We start from the raw sequence: 17331 nt of genomic DNA on the forward strand, positions 1-17331 counted from the left end.
AGATATATCTTCCTTTTTATCTTCTACCGTATCTGTGAGTTCGTTTTCTTCGTTTTACCATTTTCAGCTCCACCTATTGAATCCTCCATTGCATCTTCATCTTCTGTGGATTTTCACAGCTCTCTGAACAGGACGGAAGCAGAGGAAACCAGAAAAACATGATAGAAGCAGGCAGGTGTAAAGATAAATTTAGTGTAGGTAAGCAGAACAGATTTTTTCCTTATGATTAGTATTTTTGTCTCTTGTTTAAGAAATTCTTCTTCTCTACAAAGTCATGAAGATAGTCTCCTACATTCTTTCCTAAAAGCTTCAAAAATTAGTCTTTCATAATTAAAACTCTGGTGAGAATAGGCAATATTAATTCATTTTCAATATCTGATGGAGAGTTTAAATGTTTCACCATTAACTATGTAGTTGGTTCTGGGTGTTTTTCCCCATAGCTAGACTTTATCAGGATAAGAAAGTTCCTTTATACTTCCAATTTACTAAGAGATGAATGCCTAATGTTATCAAACACTTTTTCCGTATTACAATGATTACTAGCTTGTAAATGTAACAAACATGGTTTTGCTAACGTTAACTTGCATTCCTGGGATAATCCCAACTTGATCAAAGTGCACTGTTTTTTACATATTGTTGAATTCTGTTTACTAATATTTTGGTCAGGACTTTTTGCATCTATATTTATGAGGAAGTTGAATCTGTAACCTTTCTTTCTTTTAATGTCCTAGTCAGACTTGGTAACAAGGTTGTGGGTGTCATAAAATGAGTTGGGGATGATGTTTCCTCTATTTCTATTCTTGGTAAGAGTTTGAGAAAATATAGCAATAATTGCTCTTTGTGATAAAGAACCTGCTTGCCAATGCAGGAAACTAAGAAATGAGGGTTCAGTCCCCTGGAGGGGGGCATGGTAACCCACTCCAGTATTACTCAGGCTTCCCAGCTGGTGCCAGTGGTAAAAAAATCCTGCCTGCCAATGCAGGAGACATAAGAGACAAGGGTTCGATCCCTGGGTTGGAAAGATCTCCTGGAGGACAGCATGGCAACCCACTCCAGTAGTCTTGTCTGCAGAATCCCATGGACAGAGGCGCCTGGAGAGTTGGACACGACTGAAGGGACTCAGTATGCATGCATGCATGCATGTTCTTTGAGTGTTTGATAGAACTAACTCCCTTATGAAGCCCTCTGGGCCTCTTCCTAAAGGAATCTTTTTTTTCCCTCTGGCTGATTTTGAGATTTTATACTTGATTATAAAAGATGTGGGCTTCTTTTCTCTTTTACTGCTGCTGCTGCTGCTAAGTCGCTTCAGTCATGTCCGGCTCTGTGAGATCCCATAGATGGCAGCCCACCAGGCTCCTCTGTTCCTCGGATTCTCCAGGCAAGAACACTGGAGTGGGTTGCCATTTCCTTCTCTTTTACTACCTGGGATTGACTGGGCCTCTCGAATCTGTAGATTTGGCATTTTTCATCATCATTTTTTTTTTTAAAATCAGATGCATGCATCTGTCCATGGGATTCTCCAGGCCAGAACACGAGTGGGTTGCCATGCCCTCCTCCAGAGGATCTTCCACACCCAAGGACTGAACCTGAGTCTCTTGTGTCTCCTGCACTGCAGGTGGCTTTTTTTCTGCTGAGCCACCCTGGAAGCCCTTTTAACAAATAGTCTCCTTCAAATAGGGCCTCTGCCACATCCTCTTTCCCATCTCCTGCTGTGACTATCATCAGACATATAATAGACATTCTCATTCTGCTTTATTTTTCTTGATCTTTTATGTTTTCCATCTTTTGGTCTTTCCTTGTTCTGTTCAAGATATTTCTTCTGAGTTATCTTCAGTTCATTAACTCTTTCTTTAGGTATGTCTAACCTGCTGTTAAACTCATCCACCAAGTTCTTAGTTCTATTGTTTTATTTTTCAGTTCTAATCTCTATCTTAGACTATTTTCCATGTAACTTTTCATTTTTTCCTGTACCCTACAGATTTATAAATGCTTGTCTTTCTTTTCCCCTCTAAACCTAGCCATCAAAGTTTTTCTATCTTTTGAGTCTGACCATTCCATATTTGGAGACTTCAGGTGTCTGATTCTATTTTTAAAAATCTGCTCTGCTATATTTTGCTCAAGGTGTTTTGGTTTTGTGTATGTCTGGTTGTCTTTGATGGGTTGCTGACTATTGCACTTAAAATTATCTGTATGTTGGCATTTGCTTCTGTTGGGTGATGGGGCTATTTTCAGGCAGGACCACATTGTTCCAAGTTCAGGTATGAGGCATGACTCACAAAAATGCTGTAACCCCTTGGAGGCTGACTTATTTACATTTCTTACTTTTTCTAAGGATGTAGTCTTGGGGTCCATGCTTGTCAGACTTCCCATTGTATATGGGTCTGGGCTTTGATTTCTGTCTCTCTTGATCCCTGAAAATATAAAAATAAACATGTAAATATATAGGGATTGGCAGATACTAACAGGGCAAATGTAGCTTTTGCACTTATTTACCTTCTCAGGTTTCTAATTTCCCTTAAGTTTTGGCCTGGGGATGTCTTACTATGCTGTTAGCAATTTAATGATTTTATGATAGGTTTTAAAGTAATACTTTTTTTTTTTCAAGATCTTAGTGATTTTCGATGATTCCTAGTGGCTCAGATGGTAAAGAAACTGCCTGCAATGCAGGAGACCCAGGTTTGATCCCTGGGCCAGGAAGATTCCCTGGAGAAGGAAATGGCTACCCACTCCAGTATTCATGCCTGGAGAACTCCATGAACAGATAGCCTGGTGGGCTACAGTTGATAAGGTCACAAAAGGGTCGGACACGGCTGAGGGCCTAACACTTTGGACTTTGCTGGTGGCTCAGACGGTAAAGTGTCTGCCTACAATGTGGGAGACTCGGGTTCAATCCCGGGGTAGGGAAGATCTCTGGGAGAAGGAAATGGCAACCTACGCCAGTATTCTTGCCTGGAAAATCCCATGGACGGAGAAGCCTGGTAGGCTATAGTCCATGGGGTCGCAAAGAGTGGGACATGACTGAGCAACTTCACTTTCACTTTAGTGATTTTCAGCTGGTGGGAGATAGCTTCAATAAGCTAGTTCACTGTTAACAGGAATTTATATTTCTCATCTTTGGGGAAGCAAAAATTTTCTTTTCCTTGATTTGTAACCAGTCTGGGGTTTGAAGGACAGTCAAGATCAGATCAGGATTCTCAGACCCTTTTCATTTTTTTATGATGTTTTTGAGCTCATATCCTTTAGATATTTTTGAGAACTTGATTTCCCTTTCTCTAGTGGTCACCTTGTGACTCTAAAGGAGGAAAAAGAATTTTCCCTCTATTCTTCTAGGTTTTTGGCTGAGACATCTCTTCTTCGTAATAAATACAGGTTAACAAGAGAAAAAAACAAACAGAAATTTAACAATATGTATATTTCTTGTGTACATGGGAGAGACCCAGGAAGACTGAGTAACCCCCTTGAAATGGCTCTAGAAAGACAGTGAAAGTCGCTCAGTCATGTCCAACTCTTTGTGACCCCATGGACTGTAGCCTGCCAGGCTCCTCTGTCTGTGGAATTCTCCAGGCAAGAATACTGAAGAGTCTTGCCCTTCCCTTCTCCAGGTAATCTTCCCGAGCCAGTAATCAAACACAGGTCTCCTACATTGCAGGCAGATTCTTTACCAGCTGAGCTGCCAGGGAAATGGCCCCAGCCACCACCTTAAATATCATTTCCAGATAAAGACAAAAGAAAGGTGTTGGGGGCTCAGCAGAGTCAGTTATGGGAGGTTATCAGAAGAAGCAGAGTAAATAAGGGTAAAGTTGTTACAGAGATTTACAGCCACACCTTCTCTATTGACAAGAGTTTATTGTGATTTAGAATCATCCCTCTCTTCCTGGTGCAGAGAGGAAGATACTTCCAAATGGAGAATTCCTTTATAAATGTAAATGTCCGCTTACCAAAGGGTGACTTCTACTCTGGTTTTCAGAGTTTCTCCTGTGTCTGTTGTTTCCTAAAAATAGTCAACTCAAAAGAATTCTTATGCTAATGAGGCTTATGGGGGCAGGGAGGGGGCATTCCCTTTCAAAACCAAGAGATCATTTAATTTGCTGTCTTGTTCCTATTTGCAGAGGCTGATGAATGGCAAGAGTCAGAGGAAGAGGTGGAACACATCCCATTCTCCCACAGTCGATACCCAGAGAAGGAAATGGTTAAGAGATCCCAGGAGTTTTATGAACTTCTCAATAAGAGACGGTCTGTTAGATTCATAAGTAACGAGCAAGTCCCAATGGAGGTCATTGACAATGTCATCAAAGCAGCAGGTCTGTATATGCGCAGTGGGTCTTTGGGAATGCCCATGGCAAGTGACAGTAGGAGAGCAATGTTGAAGTTCAAACACAGCAGATAAAGCCTGGAGTGATAGGTTTACCTGCCAAGTCTTGTTAGTGCAAGTTGCTATGCCCAAAGCACAGTGAGGCCAAACACACCAACATGTAGGAGTTTGGAGCAGAGAAAGGTTTATTGAAGAGCTATGCAAGGAGAGGGGTGGTTCATTCCCTAAAAGCCCCCTGAGTTCAAAGCATTTTTAAACAGCAGATGAGGGAGAGCAGTCGCAGGGTGTGTGATCCGCTCAGGTACAAGTCTGACTGGCTGATGGTGAGGTCACAGGGTGGTGTCATAGGAGTTAACTTCATCAGACATTAGGCTCCAGGAAGCCTGGGGCTATGAGCTCATGGGGTCAAATGGTTAACATCTTCCATTTGGTGGGGGGTTTGGCATCAGAGAGTAACATGGAAACTTACATTACCATATGTAAAATACATAGCCAATGGGAATTTGCTCTATGCCTCAGGGAACCCAAACGGGGGCTCTGTTTCAACCTAGAGGGGTGCGATGGGGAGGGAGATGGAGGGAGGTTCAGGAGGGAGGGGACATATGTATATCTATGGCGGATTCACGCTGATGTTTTGACAGAAAACAACAAAAGTCTGTAAAGCATTATCCTTCAATTAAAAAATAAACTTAAAAAAATTAAGTGATGTCGGGGGAAAAAAAAACAACTCTGGAAATGTGCATCAGATACTGTTATCCAGGTACTTCAAGAGGAGCTAAAGCAGAGGATATGGGAAAAGCCCATCCTAGGGTCCTTCTCGGTCACAGTCTTACCCAGATGTTGACTGACTGCTGGGGACATAATGACTTCCATTTTCTACAAGCTTTTAACTATTACAGACTTCTTGGGAGCAGATGTGACAACAGTTCAAAACATCTAAAATTATTCAACATTATAAACTTTTATGAAAAATGAAAATTTCTGAATATAGTATTACACCTTGGAAGAGAAAAAACATCGTCTTACTTTCCCCTCCCCTTAAAACACATGCATGCGTGCATGAGTGCGCACACACACAGACACACACTCATACAGACACACACTCACATTTATACATTTCTCTTCTGGGGACTAAATTTCTTGTATTACACACCATGATGCTCTGTTCCAATGAACTAGCAAACTTCATGTGAATTCACAAAGTAAATCGAGGCAAGGTAAACCCATTTTTAATGTAAATCTCCTTAGAAGAAGAGAAGAGAATTACAGACAAGGGGAAGGAGATATAAAGGCCCCTATTTGAGAACCTCCTCTGATTGGGTTCTTATTCCTATACAAAATCACATTTAAGTTAATTTTCAGAAATTACTGCATGACTATTATAAATCCATTGCCCGAATTTAAAGGAAGAAAGAATAAAACATTTTATTTCAGTTAAGAACACAAATGAACTAAATTGGTGAGTCCTTTCTCTAACTAATAGAGGTTACTAAATATCTTCTGTGTGTATATCTGTATTTAAATACGTGTGCACATGACATTCAGAGAAGTTTGACATAGTTGAAAACATTAGGGGGCAATTTATTTCTTGTGTTCAATGGCACCAATATTTAGTGAACAGACAAGATGTACAAAGTGAACTGGAATCTCTCTGTTCAGAAATTTGGGCTTTATGTTTGATTTGACTTGCATTTTACAATTCAGTATGCCCTCTCTACCACAGGGACTGGTGGATGGTGAACTCATGAAGGCTGGCAAGCTTGAGAACCCTTCTATAGAGTTTATGCCATTGAATTACTCACTAGGAAGAAAAAAAAAATACTTCTGAAATATCCCACACTGTGGTCTGCTTCTAGAAACAATGAGCGATTTCTAGGAGAGAGTGGTGACATCCAGACCAGAACCTGGCTCGCTCCTTAGCTGAAATCTTAAGGAGAACTGAAGCTCCTTGAGTCCACGATGCACTGTGAAGCTTTGTCAGGGATAGCGGGACTGATCCAAGTGTGGTCTGAGGTTTCCCAAAGCCTGTGAGAGCTGAAAGACACACTGTTGTATGTCTGAGCGCCCTGGGCCAAGAAGTTCTCATGTATCCACACAGGACCACAACCCCACACTGCCATCCTCAGAACTGTGATATAGGCACTAAACGATTTATAGTTCAGCTGCCTTTCGGAGAGTGCTCTTTTAAAAATCTGTTAATTGATTTAGTGTCTATGCTGGGTCTTCGTTGCTGTGTGTGCTTTTCTCTAGTTGCGATGCCCAGAGTTCTTGTTGAGGTGGCTTCTCTTGTGGTGCACAGGCTCCAGGCACAGGGGCTTCGGTACTTGTGGCACACGTGCTCAGTTGTTGCGGTTCCTGGGCTCTCGAGCACGGGCTCAATAGTTGTGGCACATGGGTTTAGTCGCTTCTTCATATGTGGGATCTTCCCGGATCAGGGATCAAACCCATGTCCTCTGCAATGCCAGGAGGATTCTTATCCACTGAGCCACCAGGGAAGCCCTGGAGAGTACTTTTTACCATTTAAAAATTTTAAATGCTTTTTACCATTTACATTTTTCGAGTTCCAATAACCTTCATGACTTGACACTTTTTCAAGAATACCAAAACAAATATTTACCAAAACAAATAATGGATTTGGGGGGATTTTGACTGACAGAGCTTTCCCTCTGAGTTTCCTTACTGGTCACGGTGCAGTTTTCAAGGGATGTCTTCTCCCACATAATTAGAGAAGCAGTGATAAACTCTCATGGCCCAGGAACTACTGGCCTTGATCTCAATTGGTTCAAAGACCCTGACAGTGAGGTGGAACAAAACAGGATGTCAGCAAAACCCCAGAGGCTACCTCTGGGGACTTTGTGTACTAGGTGATCTAACATTATCTTGAGCAAATATGAGCTATAGGAATTCTTAGCTGACAGTCTCACATTTCCCTGCAGTTTTAATTTCTGATGTTAATTGAATGTGCGACAGGAACAGCCCCAAGTGGGGCCCACACAGAGCCTTGGACATTTGTGGTTGTGAAGGACCCAGACGTGAAGCATAAGATTCGGGAGATCATTGAGGAGGAAGAGGAAATAAACTACCTGAAGAGGATGGGATCTCGATGGGTCACAGACTTGAAGAAATTCAGGTACAAAAGTGGGGAGCATCAGGCATGTTTGGTTTAGCTTCTTAAAATGAGATAACTAAGATTCAATTTCCTGGTTTGTTTTAGGTGTTAAAAAGTTTCATTTTAACTGTGGGAGAAATAATGGAAGTGCAGTCAGGCCTCATGTCTGTGTTGCTTTGAGCACACATATTGGCTAGGTGTTAGAGATGCCAGCTGGGATCGCATCTCAGTTCATGTCTCAGCTCTGGTTTTTCCAAGTGCAAGACCTTGGGCGTTTGCTTTCAGTCTCTAAATGCATGAGTCTGGGTTCTCCAGAGAAACAGAATCAATGGAGAGAGAGAAACAAAGACAGAGAGAAATAGAAACACAGAGAGAAAGAAATTTATTATATTAATATATATAATAGATAATATTACTATTATAGAGCTTCCCTGGTAGCTCAGCTGGTAAAGAATCCATCTGCAATGCAGGAGACCCTGGTTCCATTCCTGGGTCAGGAAGTTCCCTTGGAGAAGGGATGGGCTACCCACTCCAGTGTTCTTGGGTTTCCCTGGTGGCTCAGCTGGTAAAGAATCCATCTCCAATGTAGGAAACCTAGGTTTGATCCCTGGGTTGGGAAGATCCCCTGGAGGAGGGCATGGGAACCCACTCCAGTATTCTTGCCTAGAGAATCCCCATGGACAGAGGAGCCTGGCAGACTACAGTCCATGAGGTTACAAAGAGTTGGACACAACTGAGAGACTAAGCACATTTTAGCACAATTTATTATAATAGACAATTTATTTATTATTTATAATTGGCTCATAATTACTTGAGCCAACTTACTATAACTGGCTTAAGTGATTATGAAGGCTGAGAAATACCAAGACCTGCACTCAGCAAGTGGGAGGCCCAGCAGAGCTGATGCTGCTGTTCTAGTTTGAGTCCAAAGGCCTGGGAATCAGGGGAACTGGTGGTGTATGTTCCAGTCCGAGGCCAAGGACAGGAGAAGACTGATGTCCTCAAAGACAGGCAGAAGGAGAAAATTATCCCTTACTCCACCTGTGTTTTTTCTACTCAGGGCTTCAACAGATTAGACCAGGCCACCCACATTGGGAAGGTTAATTGGCTTTATTCAGTCTGCCAATTCACATGTTAATCTCATCCAGAAACATCCTTTTGACACACCCAGAATAATGCTTAACCAACTATCTGGGTTCCTTGTGTCCCAGTCAAGTTGGCACCTTAACTTAACCATCACATTAAGCTTCTATTTTTTTCACCCCAAATAATGTTAAAAACTTGGTATCAGGATTAAATAAGATGGAGGCTAAGAGTAGGGCCTTAGAAGCCAGAGTGCTTGAGTTCAAATATGAGATCTACTATTTATTAACTTCTCAGTGCCTTGGTTTCCTCATCTGCAAAATGGGCATAAGTCTAGTATCTATTTCATTATGAAATTTGGATGTGTTTGTAAGCATGCAGAACGGCGATGACACATAGTAAGTCTGGTAAACAAACAGGCTCTGACCCAAATAATTATTGGCAAACAAAACTTTGAGGATGTACTTTTCTACTATCTGGAACATAAGACTGTGAAATCCTCAGGATCTTGAATGAAGTAAATGACATCTTGCTATAATGATCACATCTGAGCAGACTTTAGTTTTAATACATGCTCAATAAAAGTACAAATTTAGTGCAGGTTTAATATCCATTAGGCATTAGTAACTGCGGGCTTTCTTAACTCCAGGGGGGATTGGAATTCAGTGTAACTGGCTTTACCATGAGGCTTCAATGTACTAGAATAGACACATGTGAAGTTTCATTTTTTTCTAAAACCTGCAACTAACTATGCCTTGTTGAGCCCATTTTCCCTGTTGAGGACCAGTCACCCTATATTATATCTAGGATGAATTCAGTAATTTCTCAGTCATTTTCATAGTTAAAAACACTCCATTTTTTTCAGACTAGGCCTTGTTATTTTATTTTTTAATTGAAAAAATTTTTTAGTTTGTTTTTTATCTTTCCAGCTGCACTGGGTCTTTGTTGCAGCACATGAGCTTTCTCTGGTTGAGGCACATGGCTTTGCTTGTTGCAGAGAAAGTGAAAGTGAAAGTCGCTCAGTTGTGTCCGACTCTTTGTGATCCCATGGACTATACAATCCATGGAATTCTCCAGACCAGAATACTGGAGTGGGTAGCTTTTCCCTTCTCCAGGGGATCTTCCCAACCCAGGGATTGAACCCAGGTCTCCCACATTGCAGACATGTACTTTACCAGCTGAGCCACAGAGGAAGCCCCTCTCAGCCTTGTCATTTAGAACACCGATCGCAGGGTCCCCTTTACAAACACTGCACTCCTTACAGGCAGTTCGTTTCCCCTCTGAACTCTTCTCAGGTTGAGCATGAGGAGGGGTGGGGTACCAACTCTAGTCCTTGGCGTGTAGAAGGTAGAGGTTCTTATGCCCCAGGCTGTCATCTGTGGGCCTTTTGTGGCCACTTCCGGCACCAGCCATCCAACACCCAGTGTGACAGAAGCCTGGGGAAAGGCACTGGGCTGGCCACCTTGCAGGGCAAAGCGGGTTTCTCCTCTGGTAGACAAGGCTGGGTGATGAGAAGGCGGGCCTCTCAGTCCTGCTCTTTTCATTTCTTTGGCCTCAGAGGACACTTTTTTTTCCCCTGAGATATTATTTAAACCCTATCAAAATGGATGTCTATTGGCATTGTAACTTACGGTTGTGTTCTGGAATAAGTGCAGGGTATTAATAATAAATACATAAATCTTATGGCACATTCATGAGAAAACATAGACAGGGAAAGTCCAGTTGAGCCCGTCCCTCTTAGAGAGATGTTTTGCTCTGTGTGCGTGTAGTACCTACAACACACTGCCAGCCCCATCTCTCCCCAGTGAAGGCAGAATCGGCTGCTCTCTTGACTCTATGGGCAAAGGACTTAATACACACCTTCCATGCATCTGAAATAGCCATTACCACACAGGATTTTGGGCTTCCCTAGTAGCTCAGCTGGTAAAGAATCCGCCTGCAATGCAGGAAACCCTGGTTCGATTCCTGGGTTGGGAAGATCCCCTGGAGAAGGGATAGGCTACCCATTCCAGTATTCTTAGGCTTCCTTGGTGGCTCAGCTGGTAAAGAATCCACCTGCAATGCAGGGAGACCTGGGCTTGATCCCTGGATTGAGAAGATTCCCTGGAGGAGGGCATGGTAAACCACTTCAGCATTTTTGCCTGGAGAATCTTCACGGGCAGAGGAACCTGGTGGACTACAGTCCATGGGGTCACAGAGTCGGACGTGACTGAGTGTCTAAGCACAGCACACAGTACTTTAATTGCTGGCTTACTTTTCTTCTCATTTTCTAGTCCATATTTTAGAAACCTCTGTTGTACACCAAGATACTCATGAGAATCCAATGAGCATTAGAGACTTTCTCTGCAGACAATATGTACACACAGATATGTTTAGAAAAACTCCAGGGCCCAGCCTTGTATCACTTAGCACAGTGCTAATGCATAGTAGGTAACTGAATAAATATTTGCTAAATTGCATTGCAAATGAACACTCACCTCACTCACCTCCTGATATCCAATTTAGGTCAGCTCTGAAACTCAGAGCTGTCATTAAAGCCTCTAATATACAATCTGGTCCAACTTATCTGTTAAGCTTTGTTCTCCTTTGGTGGCATGAGGCCCTCCGCCCCAGGCAGAAGGTGTTACTTGTCCTTTCTTAACAGCCCTCAGCATGTCTCAATCTGTATTAGTTCTAATACAATGTCATAATACATTCCTGTAAAATTGAATAAATCAAAATACTAGCCAACAATGTATGCCCTGACAAATATGTACAAAAATTGTAAAAAATTACTACCCTGCCTCCGAAACTAGTAAGTTACTTATTCTTCACCTTATATTTTAAAATTGTTTTGAATTATTCACTGTAAAATAAAATATAGTTGTGATAATAACACTAGCTAGCACATGCATGGCACCATGCCCTGGGTACTATTCTAAGCACCTGATCTATTTGGACTGATTTTACCATCACAAAACCTTTTGAGGTGAATACATTTTACATATGAGGAAGATGAGCTGTGAGAAAGAGAGAGGCTTACCTAACACGGCAAAGCTAGTTGACTCCAGAGTGTTCTGGTAAACTATTAACATTCTCCCTCCTTCTAAAGAGGAAAAGAACTGATCCTAGTCAAATGTGAGTAAGCTGGCTGAGGTATGGTGAAGTAGCTTTGAACAAGTAATCTAAGAAGTAAGTAGGGTAAAAGAAACCATAGAAAAATATACATGTGAGTTTAGTGTATTTTAAACAAGGAAATATTGTACTTCCTAGGTTAAAAATGAAATGAACAATTACTGTCTCTTGTTTATTGATGACATTATATACCCTAAGGGAAAATTCTAATACATAGCATTGTATGGGGTCTTTCCTTTGAATACCTGTGCTAGAATGAAGCATTTGTCAAAATGTGTGGGCAGGATACAGAGAAGGCGATGGCACCCCACTCCAGTACTCTTGCCTGGAAAATCCCATAGACGGAGGAGCCTGGTGCGCTGCAGTCCATGCGGTGGCTAAAAGTCGGACACGACTGAGCGACTTCACTTTCACTTTTCACTTTCATGCATTGGAGAAGGAAATGGCAACCCACTCCAGCGTTCTTGCCTGGAGAATCCCAGGGATGGCAGAGCCTGGTGGGCTGCCATCTATGGGGTGGCACAGAGTTGGACACGACTGAAGCGACTTAGCAGCAGCAGTAGCATGGGCAGGATAATGAAAGACATGCTCTTAGCTGGAAAACAAAAATGGAAACTCAGCATTTATACCTCCCATGGGTTATGTCCCTCTCCCACAAAGGTTTCCTTCCTTTTCTCCATAACTAGGCTAAGAGCATCACCATCTGGAGACTTGCTTCAACCTCACTGTCACCTTTTCCTTCTCCCTTTGCACTCTTGTATCATATCTGTCAGCTCCAGCCTTCATAGTTCCCCAGATTCTCCTGGGCCATGGCCATCGTCTTCTCTCCGGTCTCCCTGGAGAGCTGGTCTTCACCAACCTGGCTCTTTCTGAAGCAGATCTGATCACATTTTGCTTCTGCTCAGAAACATGATAACTTTTCATGCCCCTCTGAACAAAGCCCTGTGCAAAATCTGTATGAAAACTGCCAGCCCTCCAACACATGCTCCACCACGCACAGCATCCCCCAGCCTATCAGACTTCTGAAATACCTGGCCGGCCAACGATTTTCCTTCTGATTCTGCCCTTCGCTCATCTCTTCACTAGGGTGCCCTCCCCAGTGCCCTTTCTCCACTTGGTCTTCAGCATCCCTCTTCAAGAGAAATTTTGCATACATTCTGACAACTTTCTTATTTAAAATTAGCATTTCATTTTTGAGCTCCTAAGGCATTTGGCTTATTTTTCTTTCATAAAATTTACCAAGTTTTTATTTTGCTAAACGTGACTTACTACCCTCTGGGTTATAAGATCCATCTTTGTGTCTTTTCAGCATTTCACATGTCTTGCCATATGATGTTTATGAATATCTGTTTATTGACTTTGGCTAGAAAATGATGAATATGACAAAAGAATAATCCTGGTCTTTTTCAATTTAACCATAAAAGATGAGTAAATGTTTTTATTTTTCATGTCAGTAAGGTGGTAAAAGGGGAACAAAAAAAACCATTAAGAGAAAATATTCTTCTAAATATCTTTTTCTCGCCTTTAGGACCAATTGGATTAAAGAGTACTTGGACACTGCCCCTGTTTTGATTCTCATTTTCAAGCAAGTCCACGGATTTTCTGCAAATGGCAAGAAAAAGATTCACTACTACAATGAGATCAGCGTCTCCATCTCTTGTGGCATTCTCCTGGCTGCCCTACAGGTCTGCCGCCCTCCCTCTCTGTCCAGGAGGGAGACGTGATCCATGGGGCCGACTGCGGTTTTATTTGCAAATTTCAGCTGAGTTTCTAGTTCAGGGACTAGTAGAGTTTTATCTAAAGTTGAATTCCTAAGGCAAGTTACTCTGATGTATAAACTACCTCTGGAAAGCTGGGCTGGTGAGGATGATGGTTCAAACAATCCGGAATCTTTCCTGGAAGTTTACTTATAATATCAGTTAAGGGTCAACAAAATGGTCATTGTGTTTGCCTTCTTCTGTAAGGACATGAAACTTTAAGGGTTATGGTGAACACACATGAGGAGCTTTGGAATCTGAAAGTTGCAGGGCCTGGCTTCTCAGCTGTGTTCACTGTTGTCTGAGCCAGTGGGATGATTAAAAAGCCATAAGGGGGACTCTATTACAGAGCTCCTACCCTGAGAAGTTATTTGCATATTGCATTAGAAACATGTCCATGACGAAAAAAAAAAAAAAAGAAATATGTTCATGTGCTTAAAAAAAAATCCATCTATACAGTAGCTACAGTAACACTAAGCATGAAGTAGAGCAGGATTTCACAAGATTCAAGTCATTCATATACCAGATATTTTCTGAGCTCCTTTTATGTGGCAGATTCCAGGAGGCACCAGGAACAGTTGCATCCCTGTGTGAACTGTATACTCTAGTGGGGACTGTGGTCCTGGGAAGGGGTGGACAGCGATGGTCAACAAGCGAAATAAACAAAGCAAACAGTATTAGAAGAATGAATGAGCCAACCTTCAAGGGATCAAGGGACAGTCAATTGCAAAAACCTATGTTCTTCTTCATTATCTCAAAGGAAAATGTGCTTGCTGAAAACCTGCAAAATAGTCACTGTGGCATAAAAGAGGGAAAAAACATAAAAAATAAAACATTGAAAAAAAAACCCCATAAAAAACACTTTAGATGACTTGAAAAATGGTTACAAAGCAGGTGGCGTTCCGTCTCCTTTCTGATTCTGAAACAGATAAGTAAAGGAGGTGCTGTACGAAGGCCACGAAGGTCAAACCGCAGGGCACCGCCGCTAAAGCGGTTTCGCCTTGCGCTGGCTTCAAGCGCGGCGTCTGCGCGTTTGACTAGGCAAACTTCTCCACTTTACCGTGGAGTTTGCTGCCCTCTAGCGTTCTTTAAAGGGCTTCCCTGGTGGCTCAGGTGGTAAAGCGTCTGCCTGCAATGCAGGAGACCCGGGATCTCCTTTAGCGTTCTTTAAAGAGTAATTGAGTGTAGGTTTTGTGTGGGTTTTGTGATTTGTAGACTTGTGCGAGAGGAAAGAATCTTCCAGGAGCCCCTGTCTGGACAGATTGCTCAGAGACTGTAGGTATGCTTGATTCCCAAAGACAATTCCAGAACTTCCTTCTGGCCCAGGCTTACCGTTGACCATCTATCGGGAAAATCAGGGGGAGGATAGAGAGAGCCAACTGGAAAAGTGTCTTGAAACTACACGATTTTTATTGAATGTTTATTATTTAAGGGGACTGGGCAGAGATTGGTGGAATATTTCCTCGACCCCTTAATGTACTTCTTGGCCACTGGGTCCTCCATCACTGGATGTCAAGTATTCTCAGCTGGGGTGATGCTCTGCTTCCACTGGTTGGTTGTATAATCACAGGAAGTGCCTTTTGTTATTCCATTTCTTTGGTATGAGTCAGTTCAGTCACTGCTCAGTCATGTCCTACTCTTTGCGACCCCATGGACTGCAGCACACCAGGCTTCCCTGTCCATCACCAACTTCCAGAGCTTACTCAAACTCATGTCCATCACATCGGTGATGCCATCCAATCATCTCATCCTTTGTTGTCCGCTTTTCCTCCCACCTTTAATCTTTCCCAACATTAGGGTCTTTTCAAATGAGTCAGCTCTTCGCATCAGGTGGCCAAAGTATTGAAATTTCAGCTTCAACATCAGTCCTTCCATTGAATATTTAGGACTGATTTCCTTTAGGATGGACTGATTGGATCTCCCTGCAGTCCAAGGGACTCTCAAGAGTCTTCTCCAACACCACAGTTCAAAAGCATCAATTCTTCGGTGCTCAGCTTTCTTTATACTTCAACTCTCACATCCATATATGACTACTGGAAAAAATAGAGCTTTGACTAGACAGATCTTTGTTGGCAAAGTAATGCCTCTGCTTTTTAATACGCTGTCTAGGTATGCTGACTTATAATATGCTGTCTTGGTATGATTAAATACCTCAAATTTCTTTCCATGAAACAACCATTCCCATTTTTTAGCACCAGTGAAAAATAAGACTGGTACTTTCTTCTCTGAGAAGCTTCACACTGTTTGGTTCAGAGATGGGGTCTGGGGAGGTCGAGGAGGGTAGGAAAGATTCAAGACACCATTGCCCACGTTGGTAGCTTCTTTTCTGTCCAACTATGGGAGAAACAGTGTTACAGGGACTAGAACGTGCCCATGCTACAAGCAGAGCTGGGGTTTTGCCTGCTGACTTTAAAGTGTATTTTCTTTTTCTCTCCTGTTGTAGAATGCTGGACTGGTGACTGTCACCACCACGCCTCTCAACTGTGGCCCCCGTCTGAGAGTGCTTCTGAACCGCCCCACCAATGAAAAGCTCCTGATGCTGCTCCCTGTGGGGTACCCCAGTGAAGACGCCACGGTGCCCAACCTCACACGGAAAACTCTGGATCAGATCATGGTGACTGTGTAGGAAGGACACAGGCAGGCAGATGCTGGAAGGTGATGCCCTGCTCCCCTCTCCGGTTCCTCTTTCCCTGGGTGTCCCATCTCCCTGGCACTCCACTCTGCAGGGGTGGCCACTCTGTGTGTCAAGAAACCTTTCCACTTTCTCCAGCACTTTGAGTCTGAGAAGGCCTGGTTCCACTAGTGAGATTAGCTGAACATACAGAATAAGGGACGAACAGGTATGTTCCTTTCCATTTCTTATCCACTTTGGAAATGCATTAAATATTTATTAAGAATATGCCCTGGTTTTTATGTTTTTCTAAATTGTTCCAGAAAAATCATGGGGGATTTTTTTTAACTCTTTAAAAATTCATAGAGGAAAGAGTTATCAGAAAATTTAGTGTGCTGCTGCTGCTGCTGTTGCTAAGTCACTTCAGTTGTGTCTGACTCTGTGCGACCCCATAGACGGCAGCCCACCAGGCCCCGCCGTCCCTGGGATTCTTCAGGCAAGAACACTGGAGTGGGTTGCCATTTCCTCCTCCAATGAATGAAAGTGAAAAGTGAAAGTGAAGTCGCTCAGTCGTGTCCGACTCTTAGCGACCCCAGTCCCAAGAATTCAGCTATGTGATGATTTCTGAATTTAAATTTAGACTGATCAAATGGCTTTCCACCCCATGCTTTCTGTAAAAAGGGACCAGAGAGCAATAAGGAAGGGACCTGCTGGTCCTTCAAGGGCCGAGAGCAGCAGGGAAGGGGCCTACTTCCCTTCAGCAGTAGTAAGAAGGAACCAGAGAGCAGTTCAGAAGGGACCTGCTGATCCTTCATGGCTGAGAACAGTAGGGAAATTACCTACTTCCCTTCAGTCCCAGTAAGAAGGGACCAGAGAGTCATAAGGAAGGACCTGCCACTCCTTCTTTTACCAAGAACAGTATGTAAGGGGGCTACTTCCCTTCAGCAGTAGTAAGACGGGACCAGAGAGCAGTGGGAAGGGACCTGCTGGTCCTTCAAGGGCAGGGAGCAGTAGGGAGGGGCCTACTTCAGTTCATCAGTAGTACGAAGGGACCAGAAGGGGCTCTGTGGACAGATCATCAAGTACTGAGTTCAGTTGTTCAGTCCTGTCTGACTCTTTGTGACTCCACGAACCACAGCATGCCAGGCCTCCCTGTCCATCACCAACTCCCAGAGTCCACCCAAACCATGTCCAATGTGTCGGTGATGTCATCCAACCATCTCATCCTCTGTCGTCCCCTTCTCCTCCTGCCCTCAATCTTTCTCCGCATCAGGGTCTTCTCAAATGATTCAGCTCTTCACATCAGGTGGCCAAAATATTGGAGTTTCAGCTTCAACATCAGTCT

General features: G+C 43.0%; 1 protein-coding gene across 3 annotated transcripts in view; it reads left to right on the top strand.

Moving 5' to 3' along the window:
* IYD (iodotyrosine deiodinase) overlaps nt 1-16393 on the top strand; it is a 40401-nt gene extending 24008 nt beyond the window's left edge. Inside the window, exons 2-6 of one of the 3 annotated variants that reach the window (XM_010840815.1) lie at nt 68-198; nt 4110-4301; nt 7283-7442; nt 13147-13303; nt 15819-16393. In XM_010840815.1, coding sequence (XP_010839117.1) covers nt 159-198; nt 4110-4301; nt 7283-7442; nt 13147-13303; nt 15819-16001 — 732 coding nt within the window. In that variant the 5' untranslated portion in view covers nt 68-158 and the 3' untranslated portion in view covers nt 16002-16393. The remainder of the gene's footprint in view (nt 1-67; nt 199-4109; nt 4302-7282; nt 7443-13146; nt 13304-15818) is intronic. The other 2 variants (XM_010840816.1, XM_010840814.1) reach the window with 2 other exon arrangements.
* The last annotated feature ends 938 nt before the right edge of the window (nt 16394-17331 follow it).

The sequence above is a fragment of the Bison bison genome, unplaced genomic scaffold, assembly GCF_000754665.1.
Source record: "Bison bison bison isolate TAMUID 2011002044 unplaced genomic scaffold, Bison_UMD1.0 scf7180017864148, whole genome shotgun sequence".
In the NCBI taxonomy this organism is placed as follows: domain Eukaryota; kingdom Metazoa; phylum Chordata; class Mammalia; order Artiodactyla; family Bovidae; genus Bison; species Bison bison.